We start from the raw sequence: 18,854 nt of genomic DNA, 5'->3' as shown, positions 1-18,854 counted from the left end.
CTTACTAAATAGTAGCACCTGTTAAGGATATAAGCCCTTGGATAATTGAAAAGTACTGTAAGTGTCCAGGCACCTTCTATTCACATTTATAGCCCATGCCCCATTTTATCAATGGCTAAACTCTGACTTATTAAAATAACAATCCTGTTTAGAAAAAAGAAAGCAAAAATAACAACTCCTCCTTAGTACATAAAAAAGTCTTTAAGAGATGAAAGGAAGCTATGAGGTAGGTCCAGGTAAAGAAGTGTCTTTCATTATGTTAAAATAATCATAGAATACGATCTGCATGTTTGCACATGCACAGAGGCACAAAACCCACAGAGCACGTGCATGCAGATTTTCACCTCCACTCACATAAAGTTATCACAGACATGTCTGCAGCCACATATTTTTGTCTGAAGGTATTTAAGAAAACCCTTCCAGCTAGTTAAACCTATTAATTCCGTTTCTTTTTCCGCCTCTGAAATTCCGAGTGAGAAGGCTGACAGATAAGCCTTGCCCTCTGCACTTGCGGTTTCTCAATTGCAGTCCATCCTTAAAAAAATAAAAAACCCTCCCAGTCACGCACAGGCACACGCAGACTGTCCTCCACGGGTTCGAGGGGCTGCCAGAGCCGGCTTGGCTACCTGGCAGGAGATGTGCCAGCAGCTCACCGAACCACGGGAATACCACAAGAAGCTCAGAAACAATTTGGGTTTGTTTCCAGGACTGCGCCGCCTGCGAGGCCGGGAGGGAGGCAGTGCGGGAAGAGCGGAGCCAGCGTTCGGTTTCCCTGGCTGGACGGGCAGCTGGGATCCCTGAAGCAGGCAGGGATAAATGCATCGCCTGTTAGCGACGATGCAAAGGACGTTTCACAATGAAAGCAACCAAATGAAAAGTAATCAACAGCGGAGCGTACGCAAAGAATGCCTGACATTTCAATCAGTGCCTCTCTCTGTGCAGCCAGTGCTAAACATTGCCAGCTGCCAGGAATAAAGCTGTAGGTAGGTAAGAAAATCCACCTAAACAGTAGTATATGCTGCATATTCCTCATGAGAGCTATAGAGAAATCAAAGCACAACTGAGGAATCTTTCTTTAAGCAAAATCTGACACCGTTCCAAGGGTGATGAGCAAATGCATGTATAGATCCATATGTGTATCTCGTCTTGACTACAGACCGCGCACTGACCTTTCCCGACACCTGCCCAAAGGAGGAATTTAGCACGCAACTGAAGGGCTCTTCCCTTCCCAACCACACGCTGCTTGGCTAGAAAGGTCGATAAGTAGCACTAACCTTTAGCTTGTCATAGCGCTCACTTAAAGCTGCCACCTGATGGTCACGGTGTCGCCCGACCAGTTTGCACAAGGCACAGATTAACTGGTCGTCGGTCACGCAGTACATGTTAACTTTCTCGTCCTCGTGCTCCAAGCACATTAATCCCCTGATGTGAGAGTCTGGGATGGGCTCGATGAGCCGGTGGCCGGTGAACGGCTTCTTGTTGGGGTGCGTGGCTTTCAGGCACTCCTCGCAGTAGGAGACCTCGCAGGTAACGCAGGTTTTCACCGCCTCCTGGGCAGGGTCCTGGTCGCAGAACTGGCAGAGGACCTTCTCGCAGGACGACATGCTGTTGCTATCGAACGCCCGCTCCCGGCGGGTCTCGCTGGGGGAATTGGGCCCGCTGACGGAGGCTTTCTGAAACCTGTCGATGATGTTCTGCAGGGTGACGTTGCGCTTGAGCCCGTCTAGACCGCGCTGGCTGAGGGTGATGACATAGCGGCACGTCGGGCACTGGAAGGCGGTGATCGACTCCACCGGCTCGTTGGTGGCGCAGTGGGAGACCAGGATGCGGTGCGCGCAGTTGAAGCAGAGGCTGTGAGCGCAAGGCAGCAGCAGCGGGTCTTCAAACAGCTCCAGACAGATAGGGCAGGTCAGTTCCGACTCCAGTGTTTCCATCTTCAGGCAAAGCTTTCCTGTGGCGTCAGCGAAATCCAGGGAAGCTGATCAGCTATCTGGAAACACACGTAAAATTCGATTAGGCGAAAGAGAACATGAGGGGTCAGCCGTGGGGGGTTGTCAACTTTCGCCACTGCTCCCAGGGCTATCAACCCACCACGCCGGGCGGGAGAGCAATCTAAAGTTTTGAACCTCCACATGCACACATCAAGGTATTTAAAACTGGACTGCTTTATTCCCCCCCCCCGCCCCGTTCACTTAAGGATGCAAAACAAAAGCTCCTTCTTCGTTTCTTTCTCTTTCCCTTTCTCTCTCATGCGATCGAGGAAAACAGCAGATGTTTCTGTGCATTATTAAAACCCAAAATGATGACCTTCAAAGAGCCTATTACAGCAAAACCAGATTTCTTCTGCAGATGCTGTTTTTGGCTTCACTCATCTAGGAGTAAAACTTTTTAAAAAAACTTCACCTTTGTATAGTATTGTGCAAGGATTAATGCACACTAATAACTTTACAACTGGTATTACAGTTAACAGAGTTATTTTATCAGATTGAAATTTTCATTTGCTATTATAGCAATAGCACAGCATTTAGACTACATGTCTGTGTTTACTTCCATAAATATATATCTGAATATATACAGGGAATAATGTTTCTAGGAAAGCATGTGGTATTTTACATATAATATATATGTATGATATATATATCATATACTAGTATACTCCTCCTGTGTATTTCAAGAACATATGCAACTGTATTTATACGTACCTCTACTTTTGTGCATATGTACCTGTACACATATGCCCCAAAACATATCACACACATGTTTGTAGTAACATAAATATAGCTAGAGGATCGCAGTGTTGTAACTGAAATGCCTAAAGGAAGGGGCATGAAGTAAACGATAAACAGTAGTTTAGCCCAAATTTCTGATGATCCTAACCTCTGGTACAAGAAGAGCCTCTGGAGAGTAAGATAGTAAAATGTAGTGAGATAGTGAAATGTGTGATTAGCCTAAGAGGAGTTTGTGTGTGCATGCATCCACTTTTGTGTGAGTATTCTCTACTGCTGAAACTAATGAACTACCACTTGCCTTAGTGGCCTTATTAATCACCTGAAGTGGATGAGGAATCAATGGCTCTTAAAGGGAGGGCATGGGATTTTCTGGGGAACGCAGCAGTACACCCCCGTCAGAGATCAACCGAAACTTCATTTTTCTTCCTTTCCTGCGCTCAGCATTACAGAGTGGTTTTGAAAGAGTCGCCCGACGCAGCTCTCCCTGCCTAAGCTCCCGTCAAGGGCCCGTCGCCGCTGCAAGCAGACAGGTCAGTGAAGCAGAAGCAAAAGCTATGCTTCACACTCACAGAGCTGTACCTCTCCACAGTACAATCTATTTAAGCTTTGTTGCTCATAACTGAGGACGGCTTCAGATGGCACAGCTGCATCGTCTTTACACTGTAAAGTCATTGTTTGGTTGGGTGAACTCTTGCCTCCTCCCCTGACCAGGGAAAAGGAGGGATGGACAAGAATCCCCCACAAACAAACCTTGGTTCATTAAGGGTGAGGAGAGCTCAGGGCTCATTAGCAGCCTTGGGAACCAAGCGTGCTTGAACCTTCTGTACTTCACGACAATTAGTGCGGGGAGCGCGGTGGCAGTGGCAGGAATGCTACCTATAACCCCAGTATGAATCACAGCAAAAAGGAAAGTTCAGCAAACAGAGGCAAGGTTCAGGCTGCCCGTTGGTATTTAGCGCTCCTTGCTCTGTGGGAAGAGCAGCGAGGCGTCTGTTCCAGAGGTATGCTTAGAAATTAGGATACTTTGCCTCTTGGCAATAATGTGTCCTTTCATTCTGCCAAGAAATCTGAGCATTTAAAAAATGCACTCACCCCATCACAAAATGTGCTTTCCCGTATCTTCTGTGACGCTGATCTTACTTGAAATAAAGTTCACTTTGCCAAAGACTAATTCATTTATAACTATCCATCAGCTGCCATAATTGCATGGTGCATCTGGTCAAAATTAAAGGCCTGGCAATTTGATATAAGCAGGAAGACGACTCCCCTCCTCTCTCCTCAGCCATAGCCACACAGCACAGAAAAGATGAAAGACTTTTCTGCAAATGAAGACCAGTTTGTCTTTCTTTCTCTTCACTCTCTGTATCACAGAAGTCCCAGAAGATCAAAATCTCATTCACATTGTTTGAATCCCTTCCACACCACGACTGCGTACCTCATCATCCACTTACACTGCAGACTGAATGCTGTGCTGGAAACGGGAGAAGGGGATTTAGGGTTGGCAGGAGATAACGTTTTAAAAAGGCAAACTAATCATCGCTCATCTATTGGCAGACCAGTGAAAACCTGCCAAACTTTTGGGTTTGTTTCTTAGGACCACGTTTGAAATAGGGGGCTTTCTTCCGTGCTACTCTTTCTGTACAAAATCCCACCTGCTCCTTCATGTGCCAAATAGTTTCATTCATTCGGTTTCCTTCTTAAAGCACCTTTTTTTAACCAAAGGCTTTTTTGTGTTACTCGTGTAAAAGGGAGGTATAGATACACAGATAAAAGCAGCAGAAAAACATCTGCATCGCTGCCTCATGGAAAGATGTTTGAATCACCGTCATGGCTCTACATAAATACCACCGTCTCAATTGATGACTAATTCTGATCTATCTGACCTGAATGAGCAGCAGCTCAGCCCTGACTAATGCTATTCAGTATGAGCAAGGGTGCCAAAATCTGATCTTGGACTGTAAACGTCTTGGAATAAGAGCCTATCTTCCAAGGTAATCAGAGCTGAGCACACTGATAGAAACCAAAAAATGACACTTCCCTGTTTTCTTTTGCAGTTGCCAATAAGTCAAAACACACTGTATCTGGGACTGAATAATGAAACCTTTAAGAGACACTGAAGAGGGGCTGCATTTTCTGGGCAATCCAATGCTTACTCTTTAATCAACTGCTTTCACTTTTAGGTTGGTGCCTGAAGTACAGAGTGTGCTGCTGATCCAGCTACAGAATCTTTCAAACTCACTGGCCCTTGCCTTACGGTTTCATATTCAGTAATTTATTTTTTTTTCTTGAGAGTGGTAGAGAATCCATGGCTACAGTAAACTGGAAGATTAGGCAGAAACTCAATACGCAAGGTATATATATGCACATGGTTGTATTCCATATTCCATATTCAACATGGCCCATAAACTGAAAGCCACATAGACAGCCTCCAGACACAGAAAGAAGTAATTTCAAGTACATAATTTCATATCTGCAAAAATGTGGAATTACTGGCAGAAAATTATACTATTACGAAAATATAATTGAAATGAGAAGTATTCTTTTTCTACCCACAAGAGGTAGTTTTAAGAACAAATATCAAAGTAAAAGCGATTGTGAAAAGTCAAGTGCTATTTAAAAATCAAAAATATACTTAAGTAACTTTGGATTGTGACATCTCCCCAGCACATAATGATTAGTTATCCATTATGTGGTAAGCAATGCAGTAAATGAAATCCCAATCTCAATGTAGTTCATGGCAAGATTTCTACTAACCCTAGTGGGATTAGCATCTTTATACCTCTTATTTTAAGCACGGCATATTTTGCAGGTGGCATTAATACCTCCAGTTGCACAGAAGCACACCCAAAACTCTTCAGACATAAAAAGACATGAGAGAAATTAAAACTAAAGCTGGCCCCATGCCAGAGCAGAAGAAGAGTGCGGAGTCCTCCTCCCCCTGAGGAGGAAGGAGCGGCAGAGACCAGGGGTGAGGAACTGACCGCAACCCCCATTCCCTGTGCCACTGGTGGGGAAAAGGTGGAGAAAATCAGGAGTGGAGTTGAGCTGGGAAGAAGGAAGGGGTGGGGGGATAGGTGTTTTAAGATTTAGGTTTTATTTCTCATTATCCTACTCTGATTTGATTGGTAATAAATGAAACCAATTTCCCCAAGTCGAGTCTGTTTTGCCCACGATAATTGGTGAATAATTTATCCCTGTCCTTATCTTGACCCACAAGCCTTTCATTATATTTTTCTCTCCCCTGTCCCCCTGTCTGGCTGAGGAGGGCAGTGATAGAGCAGCTTTAGTGGGCACCTGGTGTCCAGCCACGGTCAACCCACTGCAAGTATAAAACTACACTTAAAAATGAATGTGTCAAAAATTCCAGTATACTGAGGTCACTTTTTGTCAGTAAAACACTACAGAATTCTCCCCACGCAGAATAAATCCCTAGCTATTAGAATAAAGTTAGCAGGCAATGTTTTAGCACGCCACGTGTTGCCTCCTGCTCCTTTTCTATTCCAGCTGCTCCTACAACTTTCAGGGAAGGTGAGAAGAGCGTCTACCAGGAGTGAAAAAGCAGTGGAAGAGGATATCCTACGAAGTTCGCTTTCCGCTGTAGTAAAGGTGGAGCTCATTGTATGAATTAAAGCTGTTTCAGTTAATTTTTAAATTGTAGTGAACTCAGTGACACTGAAGGAGGAAACAGAGCTGTAGGGCATTCTGGAAATTTTAAGCATCTCACTAAAAAATAGCACTGGGCAAAAGAGCTGGACTTGCGCCACATTCCACAATTCCTTGATGTGTTATCTCTCTGGCAAAATTGCAGTTTGTCATGTTTGGGTGAATTATGGCCAAAATACACCCAAGCAGGTTCAAACAGCATTTTTCCCAATAATGTGTCCTAACAATTTGTTGTGTTAAGGCTACTACCAAATGCCTACTACCATAAGGCTGTTTCAGCCCTGGTCCTCCAAACTCATATATAGGAATATTCATAAATGGACATAAGACTGCAGGCTAAATTAAAGCTTGAACACTTGAAGATTAAGTATTTTTGTAGAAAACACTTGCCAACTTCTTCAGTAAGAAAATCTAATTTATTAAACTGCCATTATATGAATATGAAATGAAATTTTATACAAAATACGAACATGTAAGAAATGTAATAAAATGTATTATACATGTATGCAGGCATGTGTGTGTGCATACATATATGTATCCTAGGTTTATAGTACAAGAGGAATTACAGTCAACACACACACTATTCCTGAATAAACTATGGAGTGCTTAAGTAGGCTACTATCATAATACACAGCTGTAGTTTTCAAAGTGGCAGTATTTTTCTGTTAAGTGCACTATAAAAGGAAAATTTTAAGTTTACATTCTTGTCATAAAATCTGCTATGGGCAATAAAGGAACCACTTGCAATTCCTTCTGTTAGCTCTGGAAAAAAAACCCCAAAACCATGCTATTCTTTTTGCCATTTTCTATCCTGTTCTAAGATATACACAAAATTGTCTTGGGAACAACTTTTCCTTCCAACAAGCAAATGTGATTGTTTCACATCACATTCAATAAACATTTCAAATGTGGTTAAACCAATGGACTGCTTCATAGCCCAGGTTGTCCCAAGTCCTCTACAGCATTCACCTTCTACAGCACGGACACAGAAGTCTATGAGTACTCATGACGCTAGTAATTGCCAGCAGCACGGCTAGTGAGATATTCATGTGAATAGTGTAATTTGTGTAAGTAGTGTAAAACAAATTAATAATCAGAACTCAGAATTTTTTGTTTAGAAATGTTTAATGAAAACTTCTATAATGCTGAAGAAAGCAAGCTGCACACACCCTGAAGCAAGCAAATACTTGTTTTCCCACTGGTTTTTATCAAAGCAATGCAAATTAATAAATATTCAAAGGATAGTGCTGTTCAACAGCTCCTGATATGCAAAACCAAATACTCAGCATAAAAGAAAATTACTAGTTCGTCCTAGTTATACATTTTCATTGATAGAAGAATGATTAGCTGCTGTGTCTAGAAGTTACATGCAGTGTTTCCATGATGTTGAGATAGTTGTTTGCAACATATAAAGAATATTAATCCAGCAAAAGCACACCTGCTTTCCTGTTTGGAGTGGTATAAAGCCTAGACAACATCCCTCTCTGGTTGAAACGTATGCTAGTAGGAGAACATATTTTCAAAAAGCCGAATCCTGTGTGTTATTCAGTGAGACAAGAACATTTCACAGAATTAAGGTCTTTGGCACAACATCACATATTCCTTCTCATGAGAGCTAAAACAATAACTGAGCCTCAAAAGCTAACAGGTGAGAAAAAAAAAAAATCATGTCCTGTAAATCCCGAGGCAATCAATAAATAGCTGATTTAATATTATCTGTAGTAATATATTAGATACAGTATTACACAGGTGTGCATAAACCTATACTAGTATACATTCAGAATGCTTTTTGACCTTTGTTTATTATATTTGTGCAACTCTCGTAGCTTTACATTCTTTAGATACAAGATTTAATATTTCCTCAAAATGCTTCAGGGGAAGAAAAGCAAAGGATTGTTTAATCTTTAGCACATGTGAATCAGCATAGGTCTACTGGCATCAGCAGTGACCTCCTAACAAATTTATAGCTGAAGGTCTGTTCCAAAACCCTCTTCAACTAAATTTGCACTCTTCATTTGAGAAACAATTATTTATTCTGGGGTATATCATAACTATACAACAACAAATATTGAGGAATCGGGTTCACATCTTGGTCTGAATACTGGCAGCAGGGGAAACAACAACTGGAGCAACCCCCAAAACTTGCCAAAGGGGACAAATTGCTCTATGCCACACAGATTTTCTTCTCTCTCATTTCAAGCTGAGAGCTTCCTAGATGATGGATACTACTCTGCAACGAAAGGAAGGTGAAATAATTTTACCCAAAAAGTAAATACCAAACCCCACCAGTTTTCACAGGGCTTTGGTCGCACCGTAGAACTGGAAATCTCTCACATTTCCCCAGCTGGGAATTTCACTTGCGTAATGCCTTAGGTGCCATGGTACTCCCTGATCTTTAGCGTAGATGCTACAGCAACAGAAATAGCCAGAAATAGTTCAGCACATTCCTTCTAGTCCTAGGTGTTCACACACATGGATACATAATTTAGTGCAGCTTGGAAACACTGGGGCCCTTGAGCTACTCCAAGTTTTCAGGGAAGATCTTAGGGTGGCTTAAAGAAATGGTTGCATTCTCTTTCCACCAAGTTGTCCTAGGAATTCTTCCCTGCAGCTAAGTAAAGGGAATCGTAACTACTACTTAAATTCATAATCATCGCCTCCACCTAGATAAGGACATTAGAAGTTCCCAAAGAAGAACCCCAAGGTTTCATATCAAAGAAAGCGTTTAAAATAGCAGCAAGAAATGTCCCAGGAACTACAACAGATATGAAGGTGTGACCTCGCCTGCCACACAAGACTCTGAATTTAAACATCCTGCAAGATGCACTTTTGATGACTAAAGCTCCTTATGTTTATAAAGCTATCCCTATGCATTACAAGGCACACAGCCGCTCGCTGTCCTGCTCTCTGCTCCTCATATGTGGTCGTTAAAAAAACCTATAAAAGGTTTTTGATTTTTTTTTTTAAAAGAACAAACACACACACTCTCAGAGTTATATTCTGCACATGTGTAAAGACTACAAAGAGATTCTGGCAATTGCAAAAACCACCACTGTCCAACACTGAGGAGCTCCTTCAAATTTATGCCTCCTGTACTCTCAGTACACTGAACTCCATAGGATCAGTGGTGTATTTAAAAATCAAGATTGTAATCAGGTAATTAGAAGGGGAAATTGGCTGTGAACCATGGGAGGGTGGAGGATAAGGAACAAATTATATCTGCGCGCTGAAGATAATCTATTTTAGACCTCTGACAGAAACCTCTGTCACTGGTGCAGGAAACAGCCTCCTCGGCTTTCCTGGGCCCAGGAATAACAAAATGGGAACTGGCAGGGCTGCTCCTCCATTTGGGGAGCAGAACCCTCACATGGCCCCTCACCAGACCCCGAGGCCAGCTCTGAGAGGAGTGGGGACGTTTCCCGTCCTACTGGTGTCACTGGGGCCACCATAAGCATGCTTTTGGCACCCCACCTTGGGGGACTAGGTTCCTGTTCTCCGTCAGCAGAATGATTTTGGGAGCATTCTTTGGCCCTGTAGACCACAACAGAAATCTGGAAATACCTCGTAGCAAATCACTAGCAGAATAAATATGAGAAAGCAGTTCCTCTCTCTTGCTGCACTGTGGTTCCTAAACAGAGAGGGTGGCATTCATCTGAACTGGTCTCTGTAGGGTCCCTTGGCAGTCAACAGAAAGGAATGGACATCTCTAAAGCCGTCTCATTTAAACTGTTTTAGATTATCTTTAGGATTAAGTAATGCTTATTTCATTCCAGGTATGAAAGGAACTTAAGAACGTAAGAAATTAAGACTACATCAACTAACAAGTAACTATTTCCAGTGTTCTTGAGCTTTAAAAAAAAAGAAAATGGAGCATCTACATCTATTCTTTGTTATTCTTAGGAGCTCAACAAGCACTCATGTAGTCAAATTTGCTTCCAGTAATTCTCTTCCAATGTGCCTCATTTCTATCGTTCTTTGTATTTAAAGATCCAAGAGGATACACAGAAACTGAATTGAGTTGCAGAAGAATGATCCCAAAGCAACCTGTTTCCAGCTGACACCACTGAGCGGGGATTTTTCTGGATTCGGATGGTTCCGGTCCCTGCTGCACGTGAAGGGCATGCGGACAGTTCCTGAGAAGCAGATGCAATGGGGTTTGCACTAAGTCTTAAGACCAGCCTGCTCAGCGAGACAAACCTAACTTCAACTTCTGTATTTTATTCATAGTTTTATGACAAAATAGTAGCTTGCCTTCCTATACTGCAGATCATGAAGCACGTGCAAGACCCTCGTCCTTCCAACCGTTCATCCCTGTCCTTCCTGCCATCCCACTGCAGCTCCCGAACAGGCTTCAGAGGGTTGAGTTTCTCCCACTCACAATACCTCGGAGTGTAGTAACAACTTTACTAGTCCTCTCCTCAGGTTGCTTGGCATTACCGAATGGCAGCATTAACCCAAATAACCCAAAACGGTTAGTGCACGAGTAAAACAGTGCATGAGTAAAAATTCTGACCCTGACACAACAGAACACGAAATGAAAACAGCAAAATCAACTGAGAATAGAAAGAAGTACAGAGTTGCGTGTAGTGGTTAACGAGCCGGTGTTCTGCCCCTAAGACACTCAAGGGTTTGGCATCCCAACCCAGCCTGCTCAGTGGGGTACCACCCTTCACTCACAATGAGATGCAAAGGCTCAGTTTTTATGCCTTGCGAATAAAGCTAAATCCTAAGAAGGTGGCAAGTTTCCACTTAACCTCTCTTGAGGACTTTCTGAGTCATGTCAGCTGGTGCTTTTTGCAAAGAGCCAGTAATGCTTTGTTGCTTACCAGAGGCACGCCCACGTGTATTTTATTTCTTGAGAAAGTGTTACTTAACAGAAACATACCATAATAAACCCTAGTGATCTCAAATATTTTCTTCTATGGATTTACATCCTTTAAGAATATTATCCTTTCAAGACTTTTTAAAGACCTGAGACAAAACCAATCATTCACCACAGCCACATAATCTTGCCTCACAGGTTTTTAGTAACCACACTGTGGCAAAACTTCATTGCTTCAAGCTAAGAAATTAAGCGGCAAAGGGCTGTGTTGCATCAGCAATGTAATTTGCAGCTTAGAAACTGAAGTGGTAAATACTACTAGTCTTTTTAAACCCTACTGATGACCAGAGAGATGCTCTGGGAGCTGAAGTAAATTAGGAAACCAGGTAACATCGGTTTCTAATCCAGCTAGTGAAGTGATAAGAAAAAAATGATCCAATTTACCCGAGCTTCACTTGACAGTAACCAGAAAACTACAACAGCCAGGAGATCCAATATTAAATTTAATCTCACTCTGCCGACTGGAAGCATTGTGGTTTTGAACCGTCACTATACGGTGTCTTTGTAGCTTAGAGTCCCAGTTCCCTCCAGCCCTGGGATGTGGGTGGTGTTTGGTTTGTACAGCTCTTCTCCTGTGCTCAAGGAGATCCTGATCATGGGAAAGGCCTTGCTGAGTAGCCGCATGAAAGGAATGGAAGGTGCTTTTTCACTACCTGGCTATGGCTGTGTTCTGCCAAACATACGCACACGTAGGCTCGCACACACAGGCTCGCACACACATGCGCAAGAAAAGCATCCATTGGCCATAGGTGCTTGGACTACTTACTAGTTTGGTTGGACTACTTACTAGTTTACTTGACATCCTCAAATTAATTGTCCTGCAGATAGTCTTCAGAACATCCCAAAAGGGGGTAGGAAAAACCAGCTAAAATGAGCAATCGCTTCTGAATAACTGTCTCAGTACCCCAGATCGGCCTCTCAAGTAAAAGGTTCTCAATGTCACTCACAAAATAGCTTAGTAGCTTTTAAGATAGCATGGAAAGAGAAAACAATAGCTTAATTACATCCCTTTGAGACGCTTCTCATCAACAACATATAAAGTCTCACAGTTTATCTCAGAAAACTAGAATAAATTGTACATTTCCTGTCAGCTAGCAAGCAGGCCACTGTTACTGTAATGAAGAGAGTAGCACTCATGAAAGAATTACTGGCATACATCTGCACAACCTCCAGCCTCAAGCTTTTTTTTCCAGGAGCTTGTTAAATGTCTACTTTAAAACTTGACAATGTCAGCTTATCTTGTTCTCAGAGAATTGTTCGGCTTGAAATATTGTACTGGGAAAATCACATTAGAAATTCTTTACCTGTAGACTATACATGCTTCTGATCTTCCTAAATGTATGGTGCGTTTTGTGGACTTCTGTGGATACAGAACTTGCATATAAAATAACTGTAGTGACCAGACCATCACTGTGAGCATACCGGTGCCAAAAAGTACATCCATTGAAAAAACATCGTCTCTTGGCCATCGTATTTAAACACATCATCGCTTTAGGTTATGTAACTTCATCAGTTACAAATAAATAAATGGGATTTGAAAGACTTTGCACAAGGAGCGGAGCAGGCTTTAGGGAATGACCATGTTTTTTTCATTCTTCTCATGTAAATATGTATCTCAGCCTTCATCTGTTATTTTTAAAACAGAATTATAATGTTCCAGATACAAACAGTATGCAGATGCTAATGCCCTCTTTATCTTTCTCGCTAGTTTTACAACTAACAAGACAACAATAAGCCCTCGTTTGAAAACACAAGACGAAAAATAGTCTTTGCTAAAAAAGTTCCCTTTTTCCCTGAGTTTTCAGTACCGAAAAGATAACTCATCACAGCAACAGAGCAAACTTCAACTCCTCCCCTACACCTGCTAAACGCATTATAAAATACTCCCTAAACTACTTGCAACAGCAAGCCTACGCATACGCGTTAGCTCCAGCTCCTGAGAAGTCACCCAGCCGCATACCCACCGCTGGATCCCGCCCTACATCTTCTGTCCGAAACATTGCTGCAGCGACAGGGACCGCGCCGACCTTCTCGGAAAAGCACCGGCTGCGACTGTGAGACGGTCACGGCCGAAACACAACAGGAAAATCTCCCCTACAATTGCAGGAAAACCCGCTCCACCTAACCGCCTCCGCCAGGATCCGCGCTCCCCAAGCCAGCCCTTGCGCGTTGCGCCCACAGCAAAATATCTCCTTTCCCTCCCACGGGCCGGCCTCGGTGGGCTGAGAAGGTGGGAAGAAATGGATCCTGTCCCAGAGCATCCCCGCAGCCAAGCTCGGACCTGGGGGGGCAATTAACTCAGCGTTAAATGAGGGCTGGCAGCACTCAGGCCAGTAACAGGAGGCTGACCCGGACTGGTCAAACCTGTCACGTGCAAAACGAACGTTTCCAAAATTGCTGTTCTCCAGAACGGCAGAACTCTGCGTGACAGACTCGCGGTAAATAGCCGGTTCATGGGGTTTTTTTTACCTTTTTCTCCAAATACTACTCAAAAAATTAACAGCACAAAGTCCAGCAGGAGTTTGCCAAAAGTGGGAAAGTGGGGACAGTTTGAAAGAGCATAGCGCCTGAGGGAAAGACTTTTCTTCCTACAAACAGCATGGAGACCCCACTTTCTGAAATTCAGCAGGTGAAACACAAGATGATAGCAGTTGCTTAATTTTTTTTTTTTTTTTTTTTTTTTTTAGCTAAACTTGCGTGTAAGCAGCAAACTGCAACAGAAAACTGCAAGTGCTTCAGCAAAGCGCCCAGGAGGAATCCTGACTGAAGTCACACCAGACATTCGGTCTCCAACAAAGGTGTTAAAAATTCATGCAAAGTGGAAACAGCAGGAAAGAATTGCTTCCTCCTGTTCTCTGTTTTTCATGTTGCAATGCCCTCTTTCATACAATGGTAACACAACAAAGTGAAATAAAACATACCTCAGACATTCGAGCATAAGGTTGCAAATCCACGCTGCCTTTGGTCTTTCTTCCATGGACGAGCCTACACTTTGTTCTCATTGAAACAATAAACAACTGTTGTGATTATTTAATTTCCTATTCATTTCATTTACTTGAAACAATAGACCGGAGCCCTCACAAACGTACACTCCTCATAAGTTTTTAAAGGTTTCTGCTGGCAATGTCTGTTAGCATGTGTGTGGAATGACAGCTTGTAACATGCGAAATGAGCATGCAGAAAGCAAGACAGATGTGCAGAGGGATTATGATTATTGGAACTCTTTTCCATGGTATTAAATGTCCATGGATAATCTATAGTCAAGTCAAGTTATAAGCAGCCCAGCAGGGGCCAGAGCACAAGTGCTAGCCGGAAGGATTTTAGGTTCTTCAGTTCATATCCCAGCCTTGATCTTTCATTAAACAGCAACGTGCAGTTTCTTTGGACCTTTCCTCCAGCCATGCTGGCTCACACTCATCCAGACACATTTGGCATCAACCATTCCAAAGACCAGTATTATTAGCAGGTGCTGCCCTGCTGCTCTGTTTATCCACATTATACTTAGCCTGAGTTTTTCATGCCCTTTGCTTGCAGACAACCAGCCACAAAGTTCCAATAATAAATAGTTTTCTATATTTAAATCTTCTCCTTAATCAATCCTGAAAGTGACGCAAAACAATTCCAATAATCTTAATTCTACTGATACATCTGCCTTGACTTCTGCATGCTTGCTTCTTCAGTTTGAGGGGAACATTGCATACGTTTGAATAGACAACACTTGAAAAAGCTTTCAAAACTTATCTGAGTATGTCTGTGTGATGGTATGCCTGCAAAGGCTTCAGTGCACTTTTCACTGCACGTACACAAGTATGCACACACACACGCATGTGGGCAAGGAAATAATTATGTGTTCAAATCCACAGCCTCAAAACCTTCTGCTTGTGCCACTGGCTACGCTACTTTGTTCCAGCTATCATTCAAGAACCTTAGCTTAAGATAAAGTATGCATATCCCCATCGCCTACCATGCTAATCTCCCTTCTTCCACTTTCTGAACTCACGTGTCAAGTGTAAAATAGACAACTTCTAGCCTCCCTCCTCCGCAATATCTATCAAAATTCATGAAAGCCCCACTAGACAAGTCTTTGGACACGGAGTTAGATTCTCAGGTAGCAGAAGGACTGAGATATATGACTGAATACGATCAAATTATCACAGTTTAACAACATACCGTCAGAGCTCAGTGCCAGCACAGCTGTGGATTCGCATACTTATGGTCCCACTAAGAGCTTTGGTGAATCTTACTAAGGAAACACAAGATGTGTCAGCCACCAATGGCCTCTTTCTGCTAAAAGTTACCACCCACACCACGGAAATCAGTAGATTATGTGCTGAACCACAGCCCATGAGTTTCTTTTCAAGGTACAAACTAAAAAATGATTGCTTAAGGTGTATATGGTTGCAGTAGGTTACAGCAGGGGAAAGAAGTGGATAGCTGGTGACAGTAATTTCTTAAACTACATCCAAGACATTCACTAGTTTTCAACTGGTAATATCCCTAGCGCAGTCAAGTTGTGAAGAAATTCAGTCTAAGACTCTGAGCTAATATATTACTAGAGAGGTAACTTAATGTATCTAAATTTAACATAGCTTAAGGCTCAGATACTTAACGAATATCTATCTACTGAACCACTGTAAAATTATTATTTCATCCTGTGTGGGTTCTAAATTATGTATTTCTGATGACAGAATCTCCAGAATGTATCTATTATTTGCTGTGCCGCCTTCTGTTTCTGCAGAATTCAGGGTCAGCTCTGTGTGGCAAGGGTTTGGCCAGTGCGATCCTGTTGTCCAAGGGAGTGCCAAATAGCATGCTTCGTATTCTGCACATCTCATAGCTGTACTGTATAGTAACTCAGTACAGTGTTCTGGTTACAATGCTCCTTGCAATCAAGACACTGAGCACCTTAGGAGCTGGAGCAGGTCAACAATAGGACAGAAACAAGCAGGTGCCCAATAAGGTTACAAGAAATCCTATTTCCACAAAGCATTCCAAGTCCTAGAAAAAGATAAAACCAGGACTGACTGGGAGAAGCAACTTAGATGGGGCACAAAACTGTACTCCAGTGTCACTACTGGAATTCACTGACCCACAAGCATCCAGTACAGCTTTTTGCTGGGTTCAGCTGTCTCACTAGCACATCAGGCATAAATACCTTGGTAAAAACAGTTGGACTTGAAAATTGGTCCAGGTGTTTTTTAAGAAAGCTAGAAAATAAGATTTTTACTTGTTGGTCTGGAAATCCTAATATGCCGTTTCCAAAACCTCATTTTTACTGCTTTGCCATCTGCCCACAAAAGAGAATTCTCTATGCCACTCATTCCATGTGCAGAACTGAAATACGATCTTAGTTTTAAAGCTCATTACTTGTGGAATTTTATTTTATCTTATTTTGATGGACAGGGGACATACATTTTTAGATTGATAGGTGCTGCTGCCAGGCACATACTGCAAACAATCGGTCCGCTGTCTACGGAAAGCAGATGCCATAGCGTAGCATAATGAGGTCATAGTGGGGCTGTAATATTAACAATTGGAACAAATATGCTAATATGTCTGCAGTTTGTAACTTTCTCACAGGCAAGCACACTCACATAAATTACTAGTTCTGTACAGCTAATCATAGGATTTTATGTTGACGAAAAATAACAACGGTGGATTGGTTAAAAATAGTCTCTCTCCATTCTTTCTCCTTTTGCCATATTGTCGGTCAGCACAGAGGGGTGATCCAAAAGACCTTTGCGACTCACTCTTTTGCCGAACAGAGCCAGAGTTAGAGCAGCCTCATCGCTTTTCCGAACAGCGTGTCAGAGATATAGGGCTCTCCTGCTCTGGGCAAATACCTTCGGTCCATTACGGATCAGTCACGTCCTCTGCCCACCCCAAGTAAGAGAAGGGGAGAAAGCAGAGATGCTCCTGCCTTTTAGTCAGTGTCTGCACCTTGTGATTCTCTTTGAGCACCAAGGACGTGGAAGGAAGAAAAAGGCAGTCTGGCTTTTTGGAAAAATGAGGAAATGTCATGTCAGCAAGAGCAACTCATGTGCTACAATATGAACAGCTTCTTAATATGAAACTGTTTCATATGAATGCCGAGTACCAATTCTCCTTCAAAAAGTTGTTTAATATTAATTGTTCTTTGAGCTATAAAACCCCTGTTGTCTCATTGATGGAAGTCTTAAGATAATGATGGGTGACTCTATACACATATGCCATTTTCCCCTCTAATGCTTCATCTGCATTTTATAACAGTATTTAAATATTTTAATTTAGCCCAATAAGACATACTATAAATGACCCACCATTAATGCTCTCTGGAGAAAGGCAAACTGTAATTTCAACAGCAGCATGTGATCCTGAAACACTTTGTGCCTTGCTGGAGGAGCAATGTGTAGTACTTGATTCATATTAGATGAATAGATTATTATTTGCACCATCCACTATCTGATTTCCCGTATTCAGACAAAACAGTATCTTTCTAAACTTGAAAGCAGGCCACAAACAAAAAATCCCCTTCCTTGCAATGTACAGCAGCTACTTGTAATCTTGGGGAGTAGGTGAGGCAGGGAGAGGGAAAAATAAAAGCTACTCCCATCCCATTTCACTGCTACACAGGACTTGCTTTTAACAGTTCCCTGTGATCAATGAAGCCATTTGCTCAGTGCTGCATTTTGGGTTTTGGACAGAGAAAGAGAGTAATTACTCTGTTCCCAATTGTTAGATTAACGATACAGCACTGAATGCTAATCTGTCCCCTTGAAGGGCATTGAGGGAATGATCAAGGCAGGAGTATGAAAACACCAGTAGGACCAAATTATTAAAAAAGATTTGAAGAATATCAGTGTGCAAGCATATGCTTAAAAACAGGGGAAAAAGACAAAAACTACCCCAGCCAAATCCACAGGAACGTCTTCCTTTTTATGTCTTCTCCTCCAGCATAGCCTAAAGGATTGTTTACCTGTTCAAACTCATCACATGAAAAGGTTTTCTACTGAAAAGATAAGAAAATTCTTTTCTTTCCCTTTGTTGTAAACTGCTTTTTAGCAGTATGATGCCGAAACAAACTTGATCTGAAACTTACTAAACGTGAAGCCTGAGCTTTCTAAAGACATCTTCTGAAGTCAAAGTCTCTGCTACAGTATTTGAAAAGGCAATTAATCCTAAATAGTGCAGAGGACAATGAGATCTCAAATCTAGGAAGCCTCAAAACTTCCAGAGGTTTAGACAGCAGTCTTGATTTTGAGGCCGCTGGCTATATCTAAATCCCCCAGTGTTCTATACTTCTTTTTAAAATATTTTTTTAGCATATAAGGCAGATTAGTCTCTATGGTGAAGGTGCTTTACAAAGAGGATGCCTGATTATGCTTTACCTCTACATGATCTGATTCGGAAAACTGGGATGCGAGTGTCATGTTAACAAACTTGAGAAACACTGCCTGAATCTGTTCATGTTTTTATACAGTGCCCACAAGGAACTGCATTAGAGAACCAATTTAAATTTATATTCATAAGCATTGTAACATAAACCTTAGTATCACAGGAAGATTATGTGGTATTCACGAGCAGCATTACAAATCTACACT

General features: G+C 42.1%; 1 protein-coding gene and 1 long non-coding RNA gene across 5 annotated transcripts in view; one reads left to right on the top strand and one right to left on the bottom strand.

Moving 5' to 3' along the window:
- MID1 (midline 1) overlaps window positions 1-18,854 on the bottom strand; it is a 161,235-nt gene that overhangs the window by 109,821 nt on the left and 32,560 nt on the right. For 3 of the 4 annotated variants that reach the window (XM_069770411.1, XM_069770414.1, XM_069770412.1), the window contains exon 2: window positions 1,275-1,990. In XM_069770411.1, the coding sequence (XP_069626512.1) occupies window positions 1,275-1,934 (660 nt within the window). In that variant the 5' untranslated portion in view covers window positions 1,935-1,990. Of the gene's footprint in view, window positions 1-1,274; window positions 1,991-13,238; window positions 13,325-18,854 lie in introns of those variants that run through there. The other variant, XM_069770413.1, reaches the window with a different exon arrangement.
- On the top strand, window positions 1,950-6,983 carry LOC138681954 (uncharacterized). The gene is made up of 3 exons (XR_011322189.1): window positions 1,950-2,146; window positions 5,539-5,697; window positions 6,234-6,983. It is a non-coding gene; the product is annotated as an uncharacterized lncRNA (long non-coding RNA).

This window comes from Haliaeetus albicilla, chromosome 25 (assembly GCF_947461875.1).
Source record: "Haliaeetus albicilla chromosome 25, bHalAlb1.1, whole genome shotgun sequence".
NCBI classification, from domain to species: domain Eukaryota; kingdom Metazoa; phylum Chordata; class Aves; order Accipitriformes; family Accipitridae; genus Haliaeetus; species Haliaeetus albicilla.
This window is presented reverse-complemented; position numbering and strand designations above follow the sequence as displayed.